Source organism: Clupea harengus, chromosome 14, assembly GCF_900700415.2.
Source record: "Clupea harengus chromosome 14, Ch_v2.0.2, whole genome shotgun sequence".
Lineage (NCBI taxonomy): Eukaryota > Metazoa > Chordata > Actinopteri > Clupeiformes > Clupeidae > Clupea > Clupea harengus.
In genome coordinates, this window is record NC_045165.1 from 8,538,205 (window position 1) to 8,556,840 (window position 18,636).

The window sequence follows — 18,636 nt, forward strand, 5'->3', positions numbered from 1 at the left end:
CTGTTGTTGTGAAAGCACAGCCCATGCCTTCTTACCATCCAGCTGCAGTTCAGACTTCCAGGCAACGGCATCATGCATCAGACACATTGCAAAACCAGTTATAGGTATAATGTGATTAGCTGTGCCACTGCAACACTATCCAGAACAGTCCAGTCCATTATAAAACAAACTGGCACACACAAACGCACACACACACACACACACACTCATTGAGTCACACATTGACAAGCAGTCACTCTTCTTACACACACACACACACACACACACACACACACACACACACACACACACACACACACACACACACACACACACACACATACATTTGACAATTGACAGTCCCATACACAAGAGTCTGAGTTATATTATTCACGCAATACTTAATTCCTTCACTCAGAACCACACACACACGCACACACACATACACATACATTTGACAGTCACTCTCACAAGAATCTGAGATATTTTATTCAGGCAATACTGAATTCCTTCATTCAGAACCACACACACGCGCGCGCGCGCACACACACACACACACACACACACACACACAAATGCCCTTCAACATCTCCGTTGCCTTTATCCACTTCCCTTGTCCAAAAGATGTAGGTAACCACAGTCATTCATGGGTGACAGTTGGAACAACATTAGCAATGCCTCATGTCATATGTGTCTTATCTTCTGACAGCATGGTGCTCCTAAGTTTGGATCTCTAACATTTAAATACATCCGTCTCACTCTTAGGACTCTTAGGAATTTGATGAAGGTTATCACCGTTACAATTCAAGCCTTTTAGACATTTGGAAGACAGACTGGTGTAGTAGGTGGTAGATAAGACATTTTTGGCTGCAGGCTGGCTGTGGTGCGATGTGTATGCTCAAGCCCACAGAGGACAGCTTGGCCTGCAAATATAAAGTTATTGTTTTTAAAGAATAGTTTACATATATAAAGTTATTGTTTTTAAAGGATATTTTTCAGAGAGAGTAGCAGGCTGCTGGCTCAGGGATTATTTAACCTCCCCAAGTTCATTGGGCTGTGTTTCTCTGTGTTGGACTCACTCTCACTCTTTCTCTCTCTCTCTCTCTCTCTCTCTCTCTCTCTCTCTCTCTCTCCCTCTCCATCTCCCTCTCCCTCTCCCTCCCTCTCTCTCTTTCTCTCTGTTTCTATATTCAGTGTTTTTTTTACTTGCGCAGGCACGGCATACTGACTGAAATATAAAAGCCTTTTAAGAAAAACAATTGGAGGGATGGTGTTTATGTATTTATTTATTTCTGATTTTCTTTCTTTTTTCAGCCCTCACTTCCCCCGCCCCCTTCAGATCCTCCTCCTTGTTTACTAGCGAAATGAAATCACTACACTAACGAGAATCCTCAGTGGAGGTGCCAATGTGTGCTGCACGTTTCTCTTCTCTTCTCTTTTTTCACCCTTTCCTCTGCAGTAGCTCTTTCATCCTCCACAAAAAAGGCAGGGAGAAAGCTAAAGGCTTGTCCTTTGCTTCCTGTTCTCTTGCACTCATTTATGTCTGATAACAAAACAGAAGCTAACCCTACAGCAGAAGTTAAAGACAAAATAATGTTTGTAAATATCAGTTAGTATGCTGAGTTTTACTGGGTCCTTTATGTTTGTAAATATCAGTTAGTATGCTGAGTCTTACTGGGTCCTTTATGTTTGTAAATATCAGTTAGTATGTTGTAGTATGTTAGTATGTTAGGTTTACTGGGTCCTTGATTTTTTTTCAAATAAGGGCCTACCTTAACTAACTGTCTAGCATAGCATTAAGTATTCCTCAATTATTATGCTCAATATGGTATTTTTATGATGAGCACACAGACTGAAAAGGCAACCTTGCCAGTACTGTATGTCCATATGTAATGTCTGTAAGGGGTTAATCTTATCTGCAGTTTCTTTCATTGTGTCTTTGCTGGTGCTGGTGCAATTTGACAGTAGAAAATCAGTGGCACAGTGGTCCAGACTAGTCTTGATATCTCCAGACTCCCAAACACAAGCCCTCCCTAGACATCTATGTCTTCCTTCTTTAAGATTGATCTCATCTTATCTTCTGTTTATAAATACCCTCAATCCTCCAGTTATCCATGTCAGCATTTAGATTAATTTGGGCAAAAAGCACATTTTCAGCACCATTTGTGTATTGTACCCTGAAAAGTAACGGTTTTAGAGCTTAGAAACCTTCATAGTGCATATATAAACATGCGTATCCTGGTCATTTTGAGCCCAAATTCAAGTGTCTATGACCTTCAGAAGCTGAGATACAGATGCGCTGGACGCGCCCTAAAAGGGCGTGGCAAAATCTCGATGTTCGCTCGGGTTACAGTAAATGACAGCACCCTAGTTTTGTTCCTCATGGTCAAATTAGCCAGAAACTATTGAGAAATGTCATGCCGCTCATACTTCATACTCAACCTATGGGCTGCTATAATCAAACTTACTGAATGCAGTAGGGAGATAAGGCATAACATCTTTTACCCCAGGAAAGGCCTATGTCTCCCCCACTCCGTTTACCTAGTTTTTATTCACATAATCAAAACTAAACTAGTCTCTTATCTTAGCTCATTGTCCATGTGCTTTCATATTGATGTTATCACATTTCAACTGAACGTGCATCCTCTTTGCATTCACTTACGTGAAACCAGCCAGGTTACATTTAGAAGGTTTAAAATTTGAATGTTTGCACTTTCTTGTCTGTGCTTGAGTTGGAGTGTTGATGGTATAGTGGTTAGTGTTGCTTTCTTCAAAGCAGTTCACCAGGATTTGATTCCCAGCTAATGCATGTTGCCTTAATAAGTTGCTTTGGACAAAAGCATCTCCTAAATACTTAACCTTTGTCATCAAAATCATGCTCTCAAACGGAATTGTTTACTCATTGAAGTACACTATTCAGTCTGAATCTCAAATATACTTAGTTGACACACTGTTGGATCTGAAGCTATCCATCAATACTATCACAGTTTCCTGTCCTTCATGTCCTCATATCCTTCTCCATACAGAATGCTTTGGTGGATTTACAAACTGTCTTTATTGAAATTGAATCAGTATAAACCTTTGTAAAATACTCAAAATAAGTTTTGAAATAAGGTCGTCTTAAACTATTGAAAGAAAATATGATTAATTTAACTCTGTATTTAAAATGCAGGAAGGTTAAATAAAGAGTTATCATATTCAGAAATGGTCAAAATCGCTGTGTCAGATGTATTCAAATATTCCGTGTCTATATCGCCTCAGGCACTTCTCTTTTTGTGTCCTTCACTGATTTACACTGACTCCCCTTGTTTGTGTGTGAGGTCGGGTGGGGTGGGGTGGGGTGAGGTGGGGTGGGGGATTTTACGTGTCTTTGGCAAGCAGCATGTAGATGTCGTCAACACTGTTATTAGAATGAATGAGCAGGAAACACAGAGGCAGGTGGAATAAAGACACAGAGAGGAGGGGACAGTTCATTTGAAGGCGGGGGAGAAAAAAAAAGGAGGGAGGGAGAGCAGGGAAATCATTGGTCAATAGCCCTGGGGCAATCTGCATGATTTGCTTAATAAAATTAGGGTGGGCATTAACTATACTCAGACAGACTGCACAGGGGGCAGACATTACGAGCTGCCAGCTTTGAGATACATCACATCACTTTCTCTCAAACAAGTCAGCCTGAGTTTCTACACACACCTGCACACTCGCCTGTAAGACAGAGACACCTCTGTAGTCGTGTGGGGGGGGACCTCAGTCAGACCTTCTAGCTGTGGTTCCACTGTGCCAGAGTAGAGGTTGGGGGCCCTGAGCTAACCACACCACATGGAGGAGGACATGGATCCCAAGATGGCAGGTGGCTCATGTTCTGATTCTGGGTCCGAGCCCGCTTCCTCAACTGTCGCTCCACCGGAAGGCTCGGAGCCATGCCGGGTGGAGGAGGCCCTTGTTGCCCCAGCCGCCCTGAGCTCCCACAGACCGTCGCAAATCCTGTGTGGCCCCCGTTGTGTTTTGGTGGTGCTCATCTTACTGGTGCTCTCTCTCCTTGGCAGCTGGGCTGTGGTTCATCTCAGCTTGGGCTCGAGAAGCAGCAATGGACCCTTCCGAATATCCTCCAGCTACAGCCAGCCAGGTGAACAGGAGGCAGCCACCTTCAACCCCCACTTCTCAACAAACTGCACTATGGGTAAGAATACATTTTTGCTTTGTTTTCATAATTGACATTTTACATGTTTTTGTAAGCTGAGCAACCTAAGCCGTACTGACTAGGGTAGCAGTTGATCAGGGTGACTAACAATTGCAGTGCACTTATGCAAGTGAAAAGATTATGAAAAGATTTCATATCACAAGTTTGAGGGTATCAAACAAAAGGTGGAGGCATCTGTTGCTGTATCTCTATGGGCCACAGCTGCACTGGCAGCAATTTCAGAGAAGAGTTGACATTTGAAAATAGTGTATGATTCAACGCCCTTTTGGGAGATATACAAAAATGCTTGAAAAAACAAGCAATTCCCTCATGACATTTCAAAGGGACTGAATATTATGCAATCTCCTTTTATGATCATCCTTTCAGAGTCATTATATGTGGATTCATTGTTGTATGATTGGTTATAGTTACTCAGTATAGCTGTCGGTTATGTCACCCCAGAGATAAAAAAGTGTGTAAAATGCAATTGAAATACAGCAAGTACCAAGGGTGAATTCAGAAGTACGCTGAATTGCTTTTTTAAAAAGAAAATGGAAAACAAGCTTACTGTGGGGTCAGTCAAGTACAGATCAATGTAAACACAGCCAAACCGTAATTATCAGGCTGCTGGTAGAATGGATGGTCTGCAATTTCTGGTTGCTGTGATTTAACTTTGACTGCAGTAGAAGGTAACAGTGATTGCTGCCTTCCCTTGATCATTTTTCGTATTATTGTGTATGGTTCAGCCCAGCACGGGCAATTGTGGCTGTGTTTACAAGACTTGATGAGAATGATGAAAGCATAACCAGTAAAGATAGTTATTGAAGTATTCACAGTCTCCCCCTCAGCCCTATCCAATCTCTCTGGTATTATCTGGGAAAGGGCTGGATAAACTCTGTGTTCATATTAAATCTCACATGCATTGTTTAGCACATTTTGAAAAAAAAAATCTCTCTTCCTTCATTGGTGGTATTACTGTGAAGATTAAATCTTGTTTTGTTTTGTTTTTGTGAATATTGCCGACATCCGAAGCAAAGGCTTTTTTTTGCTATTGACCAGCTGTATGTATGAACAGATCCTGTGTCTTAATCTATCTGTTTTAACTTCCAAAGAAATTACATTTGGCAAAAGACCCTAGCAGAATCACACATAATGCTGTACAAGCTCCCTTCCTCTCTCTCTCTTTCTCACTTTCTCTCTCTCTTTCTTTATCACTCACTCACACACACACACACACACACACACAAATATACACAAACAGAATTTCATATTTCTCCCCTGCTCTCGATGCCTCAAATGGCAATGAAGTGCGAGTTTGGAGCGACTTACTACTTGTTATGCAAATCCAGAGACAGGTCTCCAATTGTTTGTGTGGCATTTAGTTGACAAAGGCAGGTTCACACAGTGTGTACCTGAGCGTGTCTGTCTAACCCCTGTTCTCTGCATTAATCCCCCTGGCCTCTCAACAACAGAAAGCAGCAGGGTCACCCCACCTGTCGCCTTTGCTCAAATTTCCTGCTATACAACGGGACCGTTTGATGGATATCAAATGTGTGTGTGTGTGTGTGTGTGTGTGTGTGTGTGCGCACGTGCGTGTGCGTGTGTATGTTTTAGTGGATGTGGTTGTATCATATGGATATGTATGGGTCTTCCAATGTTTTATATTGACCCAACAAGTCTAGTATTTTTCTGAAGAATCCAACATGCTGCTGGATAGATAATTAGGCAATTAGAAAAACACAGTCTGGAAATCACTCTGCCCATTATAATTGTATATTTAGTCGGTGCCCTTGTTTCTATGAGTAACCAGACAATCTTTTATCTGTATTAGCAGACTCTAAGTTGCACCATTTCAGTTTTCTTGGCCTGGAGAGAGACAGTTTTGCCTGCTTTGGTCATTTGCTGTTTTCTTTCCTGCGACATGTGGAGGCAGAATGTTGGCAAGAGATGCCCTTCTGAAAAATCAAGGCATTCTCCTTTTGTAGTTGTCTCTTATTCATGGAGCCCACTTAAACTGATCACAACACTTTCCGTTAGATAAAATAAACAATTTAAAACACAGTTTGAATCAAGAGCTTAGTTTCAGTTAATTTGCTGCTTCCTCACACAATGTTTGCCAGGCAGTTTTGAACACAACACAGGATCTTAACATCTGTCTGATGGCTAGGTGTTAAGAAACCACAAATAATGTTTTGTTATTGCAGTTCTTTGTGTCAAAATTAGGAAAGTTCCATATGAATCTACTCATAACCCGATGTCACAAAGGGCAAAAGACTGAGACAGACCAGTCCAACAACAAACAGACCCGTCTCTTCTTGACATATCTATTTGAGTCTCAACTTCAACACGTCAGGCATGAATGTACTGCACATCACTCGTGGCAGCTCAGCGACAACAGCGGGTGCATGCTTGCATACAGATGAGACTGAGAGCAATTCAGGCTCCCAATTTCAATGTGCCTCCTGCCATCAGAGGATGCCAAGGCACACCACACACCAAGCCAATCAGCAGGTGGAAGGGAAAGACCTGATTTATGAATTAATCAGAACCTTTGAGAAAAAAAAAAAAAATCAGCTTTCGCCTATGTAAAAAGAAACATTTATTTTTTCAGTAAGTACATTGCTGGAAGTGATGCTTATATGATGTTGATTAGGGTAGTTTTTTGACAATGTTTTTTATAAATGATTCTATAGTCTGAAAGATATACTTTTATTGTAAGCAATGCATCACACACAGCTCCCTCCAATATATGTAAGATTTGATTTATGAACTCACTTATTGCAAGCGGTCCAGTCCAGCAAGGATTTCAGCCTCTTGTTCCCCTGCCCATTTCCCTAACTGCTGTTGCTGCACTGCATCGGAGTGTACCAGCTACATTTAGCCACCCGGTATTGTCAGTGTTTCTCCAGCCCATCAATCATTTCTGCCGTGTAGGAGCCTTGAGTGAAATGAGCTGTGTGTGAATTGGGAAGGGAGTAGGAAGGTAAGTGTGGAGAGGTGGCAGTGATGGGAGAGGTGGTGTATGTGTAGGCATTAGTTGTGCTTCCACTCAGTCATTCCACTTGAGACCAGATAGGTTCCATCACTCAAGCCATCTGGTTGCTACTGGGCGGGAGCTGTTAGCATAACCTATGCTTGCCAGCCAGTGATGTTTACAAATGTATTGTCTAAATCTTCGGCCCTGATGAACTGTCATTAGAAGTGACTTTCAAACAACATCCAGCCTCCTCAAGCTGGTGACCACACAGCATTCATGAAACATGGCCATTTCTCTGGCCATTTGCAACTATTTGTTTTTCCCAGGCAGCTGCAAGTGTGTTGTGTGCACTGACAAATGGATTATGTGTATTTATGAAGGTTAAGCATTAATACAGCATTTTAATTAGCAATGCATGTCTTCTTTTGAGGCATGCCATGTTTAACTGACCTAGCTAGCTCATATTTGTGTGTCTTATGTCATACTATATTTTAGCTCATTTTGTGAATATATTATTTCACAATTCTCCTTTCCCCTACCTCTTTACTGTTGGATGACTGCAGAGATGACATATTCAATTAAAGCCCATACATTCATTATAATGGATTATCATTGAGGTTGGAGTAATTGGCCTGTTCCTGTTTTTCCCAGCCATTGTAAACACTGTTAACTCACCACTACTATCCATATTAATTAGCTTGACATATAATGTACACAATCTCCAGCGGTGCATGTACGTTTGTTTGTGGGGTTGGCTGGGTGGATGTGTGTGTGTGAGGAAGAGGGGGAGAGAGTTGCTAAGGTGCATGTGTATGGCATGCTGAAACAAAAGGAGGACAAAGCTTGTTAAATTATTAATCAGTTGGTGGTCTTGAATGTCAGTGTGATTTCCTGTCTTTGTACAGCTGTTGTATGTCATACCATCTTCTCTGTAGCATTTCTTTCTTCATAAGATGATTTAGATTCAATTAACAGCGCGTACAACCTCTGCTAGGCTGCTCAGTATCACACTCCTTGCGTAGGGATTGAAATGCTAATCCCCAGACTCATCTCTCAGTGCTTCTTGCCCTGAGGCCTTACCACTAACAGTCTGCCCTTCTTACCTACGAGTAATACACCCCATACATACAAACACATTACCATTAGCAGATCATGGCTGTGGGTCTTACGTGTTGGTGAGGAAAGACTTCCTCAGTGGTTTGGGGTCGTGTTTGTAGAACTGACAGCACAAAGGTCTCCAGTGCCTAAAACATGGCATCCCATATGAGCTGCCATGAGACATAGGAATAACCAGGACTGGTATCAGGGTCAATGTCAAAAAAATCCACATGGCAAGTCACTTGTCAAACACCATAAAATCTGTCAATTTTAGTCATACATACATACATACATACATACATACATACATACATACGTACATACATATATACGTACAGTTCACTGTTTTCTCAAAAGCTTCCATATCAAACTGAAATTCATCTCATACAAATCACACTGATGGTGTATGACATAAAACCATTTTGCTTATACAGTAACCAGTATTTCTGTGTGTGATATTTAGGTGTACGGTCACATTTATTTTAATGACATCTTTAGGCAGACAAACATCTTTAGAAACAAATCTTCTCCACACTGAATGAAACATTGCAGATTTGCTTTGAATCATCCATATATTTTAGAAAGCCTCTGTCCATTTTTGGAGAAATTGTATTCCAAATCACCTTTGAAAGAGCCCAACTCCATACTGTGATATGACCCTGTGGATCTCCAAAGTAAAGAAAGGAACTTCAATGCCCAGGCCACCATGGATCAAAGCACTTTGGTGCTGTTGTGAAGCATAAGTTGGATAGAAGCCCCACTGAAAACCCGTCTCTTACTCCGTTTGATATCAATGGCTCTCGGCACTCTTCCTGCACATCACATTTCATGCAGCTCTCTTGGTCTTATCTTAGTCTACCTCAGCCATGGAGGTGCCCCAGTGCTGAAGATAGCATAAAAAACTGAAAAGTATATTACCACATTTAAATATGATCATATGCAAGAAGTGTCTCACTACACACTTTTTGTATTTTCTTTTTCTTTGTCAAGCTAATCCCTTTTATGAAGGGGCACGTTGAACAGAACAGAAACATGAAGTGTAACACTGAAACCTTTTATTTTTTTTTCAGTTACTCCCACATCACATACACCCCACACACAAGCACACACACAAACTGCCATTTTGAAGTAAGTTATAGTTTGACAACGGTGGATGACAAGAAGATCCTGTTCTCAAGCATGACACACCACAATTAATCGAATTCCTAAATAGAGGGCCCTTGTCCTGTCAAAGGTCCATAGTGACCATAGAGTTTAATCTGGAGGAAGTCTTCTTCAGTTCCTCTTGGTTTTGAAATTCTACATGACAGGAGTTGTTTAGCCATGGTGTTTGGTTGGGTGAAATAAGCTTTTTCTTCAATTGTTTGTGTATGCCACATCACAGAAAAACAACTTGAATTGAAGCCAGAGAGAGGTGATATAGGAATGGACTTTGGACATTGTTGCACAGGGAAATGAATGGCTTGTAAAGGATATGAAAATTAAGGAAGCATAACAGACTTAGAGGAAGGAAAATGTTAAAGGTCACAGGAAGGAAAACTTTTAATGTTACGATGAGATAAGTGATTACCAAATAGATGTGGACTGAGTCAAAGACCATCAAAGTGATGGAAGTTTGTGTTTGGATGAAGCCTTTGATACCCAGCATGTTATGTTGAATTTGATTTAGCTGATGTCACTATACAAACACTACGATGTGTATTTGATTATAAACCCCTTATATGATCACACACATTCAAGACCACATACTTTTCTGCAAATTGCCACCATGAGAAAGACAGATCCAGGTAGGACCATCATATCTGTGTGCATTTAACTGTCTCTTCAGTTCAAAGTTTTTGTCACTATTGTTAGTATCTTTATCTGTATCTATAGTCAAATCCCAAAACAATCACTTCCTCATCATCCTAAACTTGTTTCATGCAAAACGCCTCAATTGCCAATTTTTGTTATGGACTGCTGTTACGGCCCAACAGACACTGAAGGGTTCCACTCATGACATTTGTGAAATGTATTGTAAATGACCCTGCACATTTAACTTGAATCATTTCAGAGATATTGCAAACAGTCTTTGCTACTTTCACCCTGTTTCAAATTCATCTTTGAAGATCCACCTGTAATGTGATTAAAAGAAACCCTTTTTTCATTTCTAGTAACACGTCAAATTAATTCATCAGTGGTTGTCATGCAGCCAGACTTTGACTCCATGCTGGAAATAGTAAATATAGTAGCACCTGGAACAGATCCTCAGCCTTCTAGCTATTTTTCAATGGAATGGTGACAGTTAAACATTTCTTGTGGATATCTATCACTCAGAGACCATAATAGTCTCCAGCCAACCATGGTCCCTTCAATTCAACGTCTATGATTTGTCTTAATGATTCATGTGGTGTATTTATTACCAGTGACTTCAATCCATCCCTCACACCAAGAGCCAACAAGTCTTCTGCCTTAACACACAAATTATTAGATCACTCACTTATACACATATACACACGCACAGGTACACCCACTTACATAAAATCACACACAAACAGACAAACACGCACACAAGCACAAATACATAAGCATATGTAAACAGTGTTTATTAACATACACGATCAAGCATGTCTGCATAATAAATCACATCCTTCTCAGCAGTCCCGTCACTCAAGTGGAATCAGCTTGTTGGTTTTCAGCATCTCTCTTTTTGTTTGTTTTTGTCTTTCTTTCCTTCTTCTTTCTCCGTGCTACGATTAAAAAGGCCATTAGGAGACTCTTTACCCATGCGCACCATGCTGAGCTGTGAAACAGGGACATTAATTACCATGGTGATTACATGAGCTGGTGTTTCTAGCTCACTTCATGTAAATGAGCGGCAATCTGTCACTGGAAAGTTAAAGAGCTATCCACAATAGGAATGAGAGGAACGTGATTTTGAAGACTTGTATGACCAACCATATGGGAAGACATATCAGAGAAATCCAAGAAAGTTATCAAAGAAATGGCACTCCTTCTGCAAACTCATTTTGCCAATAAAATGGTCCATGGAGGAGAGAGAGTTCATAAGGGAAGTGAGAGGAGACTACATGCATTGTATGTATGTATTATATAGGGGGGGGGGGGGAAATATAATCAGTCACCCTGAGAAACCCAATCCCATCATGGGTTGGTCTGGGTTTGCTCCAATCAGCTTTACTGCTTAGTTCAAACCTAGATCCGTTTTACAGTGTTTATTCTTTCTTTTTACTGCATACTCCCTCTGATGTGGCTGATATCTGAGGGAGCAAACTTTAGCTAGACTCAGGAGTCTTCAGAATCCCTAAAGCAATGCTTTTACTTGCTGAAATCTGGCTTGAGTCATTTTGATTAAGAGAAAATGGCAGGCAGCGATTTCCAAAGATAAAATCTTTTTTTTGTTGTTGTTGTTGAATAAAGTAAAAGTGTGTGTGTGTGTGTGTGACACTGTTCTCTCTTCATCATGATCTGAAAATGATGTCAAAGCGAACAATTCATTTTTCCTCCTCCTTCAGGGAGCCAGCCTAGTTATGCTGTACTGTGATTTGCATAGATATGCAAAATCCAGACAGTATCTCTATAGTCCCATTGATGCTATCAGGTGACCTTGGATATTAGTCTCAATGAAATCCAGTTTTGCCACCTGAGCCATGAAGGCCTTTGTTTTTGCACTGTCTGCTCTGAGCTGTGGTAACGTATGGTATGCAAATAACATGTGATTAAGCTGTCTGATTTGGTGATTTATCACTGTTGTCCTGAGCAGTTGGAAACAGGGAAGAAGACACTTTTTATCCAAGCATTCTATTTGGACTGGATCACCTGTGGGTAGTTTTTTGCTGCTCTGACATTGAATGTGATGAAAACATTTTAAACAGCTTAAAAATGGCTATCTTTAAGGTTTTAACATCTTTCATTTAAAAAGCTACTAAAAGAGTAGTAATTGAATACCATTCATCAATTAGAATTTAGAACCACTACCTTTATATTAACCTTACCACCTTGGCAAAAGGTAAGAGTAAATTATTAGAGGCTGTTAGGTGAAAATTCACCCTAGTTACCTCAGGACTCCGGAGCTGCATATAAGTATATTTATTAGACAAACAACAATTGCAATCGGGCTCACTCCCAGCACAAGGCTGAAAGTGAAGCAATATTAAACACATCGCACAAGGTTTATATAGACAGAAGTTTAGCTTTCAGCAGGGATAACCACGTGGTGGATTTCTGACGTCCGAGGCAAGGATGGAAGTTAGCACAAGGTCGGAAGAAGCACAGTTCGACCCTTCTTATCACCTCTGGTCTAAACATGCTCTTGTACATATGCAGACTAAGTGGCACCTAATATTCTAAGTTACACACACGCAGAAACACAGAAAAGCCATGTTCCTGCTTACATAAGTACATGATTCATATAAGGTAATTAATAATACAAGGCACCTGATTATTCTATTCTTAAGTCATTAACAGTGTTTGGAAATGATCTCCATCAGCGGCCTTTATGAATAACTTTGTGCACATGCTTTAGAGGTACTAGTAAGATAATAAACCTAAGGTATATATCCTCACAATGCATTAGTCGTGTCAGTCAGTCAGTGCACATCCCTATCCCTCTTTCATAAATAACCAGTTGTTTATTTTATTATTATTATTATTAGTAGTAGTAGTAGTAGTATCATCATCATCATCATCATCTTCTTCATCGACTTCTTCTTCTCTGTCTGCAGATTCATCCCTTAGCATGCACATCACGCTCCAGGGACGCTACCGCTGCCAAGGAGGACCAGAGATCACACTAGAGCAGCTGTGTGACTTCAGGGTGGACTGCCCACGGGGTGATGACGAGGGCAGCTCATGCCGTGAGTATGACGTGTATGGGGCACATGGACTAGGGATACTATGGGGCTTACTGGGATGTCCTTAAGGCTTCTCCTGTCACACAACCATGGCTGAGAAATAACATCGCTCCCGCTTATGGAGCTTTTAGATTTCTTATGAAGTTTTCTTCTGGTTTATAAGTTTATGTTGTGTGATGTACATACATAGGGGTATACAGCAGTACTTACATAAATACTGAATATTTCAAGTCACCTGCAATTTGTTTCCAAATGTTTGGAAATGAAGGCTTTATGTATGACTAATGCATGATTGCAGAGGGGATTAGAGGTTACATGGCTGAACTTCACCCTGTACATAGTAAGGAACTCAAATACCATATTGGTGGTCATATTATTCATATATTAGCTATCAAAGCTACACTATCAGTAACAACAAGCTGTGTTTGTTTGTTTGTGTGTGTGTGTGTGGGGGGGGGGGGGGGGGGGGGGGGGTTGTGGGTGTCTGTCAGCTTGTCTGTCTGTGTCTCTGTCTGTGTTTACAAAGTGCAGGAAGCAAGGTTTAATGCTTAGTCCATTAACCTTCTGTCCTCATCCACAGTGCTAATACATTAGAGTGGATTCTTAAATGTGGTCTCATTTACATTTAGGTTACTCATTTTGCAGACACTGTTATCCATAGTGACTTATATGTGAATAAGCACATACAGGCTTCAATATCAACATTATAGTTCTTTTTAACTTGGACATGTGTAGACACTTTTCTGTGAGTTTCCATTGATCAGTCCAAAAACAGTAGTTTGATGAAAACATGCTAATCTGAGTTAGAAAGTCTTGTTCTAATCTGCTGATCTGAGTTAGAAAGTCTTATTCACTTGAGAGAAGACTCCTTATGCTTGACAAGGAAGGTGACGTCTCTCGTGAATAAGTGGATAATCCAAATACTCATTAGATCTAATTGCCTAGTTTCGATCTCTCACACATGACTTTATGAGCTATCTCTTTCAAAAGAAATCGATGACAGATCCAATGGCTGATGCCCTATATATTACAATCTTTCTACATAATTCTCAGTCATTTTCTAAATCAATATGTCTCTTGGGTTCCTCCCTCGTGCCTCCTCCTTCTATCACACCTTCCTATTCCTTTCTCCCATTCTTCTTCTTCTGATGTTTTCTCTCTCCCTCCTTCCCCTCTTTCTTCCTTTCTGTTTCTGCTCTGTCGTCTCTGTGCCACCTGCTGTTTGTGAAGCTATCGCCACCCCACTGCTCTTCTTCTCATCACCGCCCTCATTTTCAACATTTGTGATTAGCCATTCCTAATGACCTATTCTTTATGATCCCTTACTTATTGCTTGCTTATGCATTCACAAGTCATTGACTTGTTGAGTTTGGAATAAAACCAGTCCAAGCCACAAACAAAGCACTCTATGTCACATATCTACATCAAAGAAAATATTTGAAGCAGTACCTGTATCATCTTTTTCACCCATCTCTCTCCCTCTCTGTTGCGCTCTCTCTTTCTGTTACACACACAAATATACACAGACTCACACAAACATACACAGACTCACACAATTGCGTACTCACTGCAAACACACACAAAGCACACACACATACATCCTTGTCCCCCTACTCTGGGTCCTCATTGAGGCTGTCCTCCACCCCTGAAGTTTGATGGTGGCTGGGTCGATATGTTTACACTCCCATGGCTAATGGCTATCATTTTTCTCCTTACTCCCTCCATCTCACCTCTGTAGATGACTGCAGCTTCTCTCCTTAACAAATGGTTCATGGATCAATGACGGGCACAAAATTAAATCGGGTTTCATTTGTGGCCACTGATGCCTATTTGAGAGAGGGAACAGAAAGAGAAAAAGAGACGCTCGGTGATCATGGCATCTTAACACAGTGAAATAAGTATCATAACTACCAAGATGTTTTCCTCTATCAACAACAATAGAAGAGTAAAATCATTTCTTAACAGATTTCTAAAATAATTATAAAATTATACATGTAGTGTTTATTTTAAGGGGGTTCTTGAAAAAATACTATTCCCAGTGATATCAGTCTAAGTCTATGAACCAAAACTGTCCCCGACACAATCAGTTGGCGCTAGCTGATGCGTTTTGCAACCAGCAACTGTACAGCCAGAGATGCTAATGTTAGCTAGCAAGTGAAATAGCCACTTTTGCAATAAGTACAATAAGCTTGATCACAAAATATTTCTGAGAGAAAGACACGCACCGGATTAAGAAAACATACAGTGTTGTGTTGAGGGAGAGTAGAGTAGAGACTAGATCACTGGCATTTTGAAACGCTTATCCACCACTATTTTGATTTAAATAATAATGCCATAAGTTTTACTTTACCCCTTCAAACATACATGTTATAATTGCCACTGTTACAACCTTCCTCAAGAATTACTGTTAGGTGAAAATTCACTCAAGTTACCTCAGGGTTTCGGAGTTGCATACAAGTATATTTATTCAACAAAAACAACAAGCTTGTCGGGCTCACCCACGTCCTGGCAGGCCAGAGAGAGGCACGGGCCCACTCTCAGAGAGAGAGAGAGAGAGAGAGAAAGCCCGGGCTCATTCCCAGACTGCAGCAGATGAGAGAGAAGCAAAATAAAACACATCACACAAGGTTTATATAGAAAGCAGTTAGCGTTCTCTGACGCCAAAACAGCAGGGATAACCACGTGGTGGGTCTCTGACGTCCGAGGTCATCTTACTATGCTTTTGCAACGTAATGCAACAGCAAGGCAGAAAAGAAGACTACTCGTTCTTCTTATCAGTCCTTGCTTACACACACACACACAGAAGGTACACTTTTAAGCACATACACAGAGTTAGAACCGTCAGCACTAAAGAATCAAAGATATACAGAAACAGAAAAGTCATGTTTCAGCAAACAAAGGCATATGATTAACACACAAATGTAACCTCACCAAGGTCACTATTCCCCTGTGTTCCGGTTCTTACTTCCAAAGGAATGAATGAGTGGAGGAGACTGTGTACCACAATAAATATATCTTTAATAAGTAACTGATGGTTTAGATGGTTTATCTACACAAGGCAGACAGTGTAAATGAGACTAGACAAATGCCTATAATTGATAATGACGGTATGGTATTCACTGATAATCCAAATCATAAAAGGAAAGAAGTACAGCCCTGTTCAGGGCAGACATTTAAGGGCGAGGTTAAGAGTAGGTCAGTCGCGGCTAAAGCCCACCCTAGAGGTAAGACTAACTAAAGAGTTTGTATCAAGTAGCCAATCTTGATACTAGACCACTACACACCACACCAACGGCAAGTCACAATGGCTATCCACTACACCACAAATCACACACTTCCCACTACGGCCCCTAATAGCGGGCGTTGCACAGCACACACAAGTTGCAAGCGGATAAGGACTCCCCTCTATGATAGCCCCAGCTACGACTGACCCAAAGGAATAAAACAGAAAGAAAGTAAAACTCGCCAAGACAACAAACAAGTAAACGGAAGGTGGTTTTACAGCAACACTATGCAGGCTAGTAGCTCAATACAAGTGCTTGTCTTATCATAAATTAGCTATGGGAAAAACAGTGATATACAGTGTTCCTAGAACCAAAGGACAAAGAGCTATAATCATTATACACAGTAAATATTCAAATCACAATTCATTGTAGCCATTTCACAATTCATTGTACACAGTAAACATTCAATTCACAATTCATTAAAAACAATTCATTATATACAGTAAACATTGAGCAATTTAATATAAAGACTGGTTCTTTTAAAATGTATTCCAAATACCTCATAAAGTCCCGCATGCGATGTTAAGACGCCAGTGTTCCAAATGCGTTGTAGGTGTGAAAACTACAACAAACGCAGTTGCTAATTAGATGTTTTGCAACGCGTCTCATGCCACGGCATACACAACAGTGAAAACAATGAGTTACCTGTTCGTCTGTTAGAGGCAACACTTCACAATCCTACTGGCGTTATATTCCAACGAACAAGCAGATCCGTATTGTGCTTATTATTCACCACCGACAGAGCCAAACCAAACATGCTGCGTTTGCCGCGTGAATGGCATTTAAAACAAATAGGAAGTGCGGGTCACTGTGAGCTCCCGTGTAACGTCACGTCCCGTGCGCCAGGCACAATCAGGTGACTGGCTGTACACCTGCTAAGGGCAACCCCTTCCACCCGTCACACATACATACTTGATTAAAGTCAAATTTCATATTTCCCTATCAATTACTCAGTGTGCATTCAGGGAGGATTTTGATAAAATAAGGCCATCACTGCTTGAGGGTTGCCATTGAAAGCAATTAAGCTAGTACACATTCCTACAGATCAGGCACATGTGGGACTGTGCGATCCTTATCCCCTGGCAACCAGCTTTGCAAGTATAACGTACGGAGCAGGGATCCTCCTCGTAGAGTGGCACGTTTCATAAATACAGGCCAGGCCGTGGAAACCTTGGAAGGGTTGAATGTATTCCATTGGTGTGTGGCTCTGATTAGGCTTAGGTGGTTTCAGTACAAAAGTGCAAAGAGTGCAAAGGATCTGCTGCCTGCAATGGGCTGTATTACTAGAATTCCCTTGTGAGCCTTTTCCTTCTCTTTCCCACTCTTCTTTTCGCTGCTCCTAGAGTCTCTCCTTCATTTGCTCTTACACTCTCCTCCCCCTCTCACCACTTCATCTCCTTCTGAAGTGTAAAGCTCCTTCTCTTCAGCCCTGAAACTCACCCAAAGCCCAGGGATCAAGTCTTCAGCCCATATTGTGTGTCTCTCTTAGTCTTTTTTTACTCTCTCCCTTACGCATACTCTCTCCTTCTCACACACTCTCTCTCATTCTCTGTTCTTCTTTACCACTTCCCTTTCTCTCTCTCTCTCTCTGTTGCCAAAGCTATAGTTATGATTGCTGTTGCACTATTGTCCCCTCTCTTTGTTCCTTCATGATCCTCAGGTCAATTCCTTAATGGCAGCTACTGCTCTTTTGAAGATGGTCTTTGTGGTTGGCAGACCATAGCAGGCAAAGGCCCATCCTGGAGGTCTCAGTCGTCTTTGCCCAAGGGTCTCAGACCCAGCTGTCCATCCTCAGGTATCCTAAACAAAGCCTTTTCGGAACTAAATCTTTGTTTGGTGTTACTCTATGTGACAACAATCAGACAAACAATTTTCATTTAGGGGGGAAACCTAGCCTGGCACTGTCAGATCATATCTCAGATTATATCTCATATTAGTTTTACACTCTCAATAGTGAAGATCATCAGATTATATCTCATATTAGTTTTACACTCTCGATAGTGAAGATCATCAGATTATATCTCATATTAGTATTACACTCTCAATAGTGAAGATCATCATCATTTTATTTGAGGTTAACCAATCAGAGCCCTCATTGTTTAGTTGATCCAATGCTTTTTCAATATTATTTGGATCAGGGCTAATTATACAAGTTCTGAACTCTACAGGAAAGACATAAGACATTCACAGAATTCTGTAAAAATATTAGGAATGTTAGTGCCAGACAAGGAAAAAACATCACTAAAGTGTGATTCTCCACAGCAAAACATG

At 40.9% G+C, this 18,636-nt stretch overlaps 1 protein-coding gene across 1 annotated transcript in view; it reads left to right on the top strand.

The window, feature by feature from the left end:
• The window catches only part of alk (ALK receptor tyrosine kinase), a 256,323-nt gene that overhangs the window by 197,367 nt on the left and 40,320 nt on the right, over positions 1-18,636 (top strand). The window contains exons 5-7 of the mRNA XM_031579809.2: positions 4,023-4,156; positions 12,953-13,084; positions 18,026-18,160. Coding sequence (XP_031435669.2) covers positions 4,023-4,156; positions 12,953-13,084; positions 18,026-18,160 — 401 coding nt within the window. The remainder of the gene's footprint in view (positions 1-4,022; positions 4,157-12,952; positions 13,085-18,025; positions 18,161-18,636) is intronic.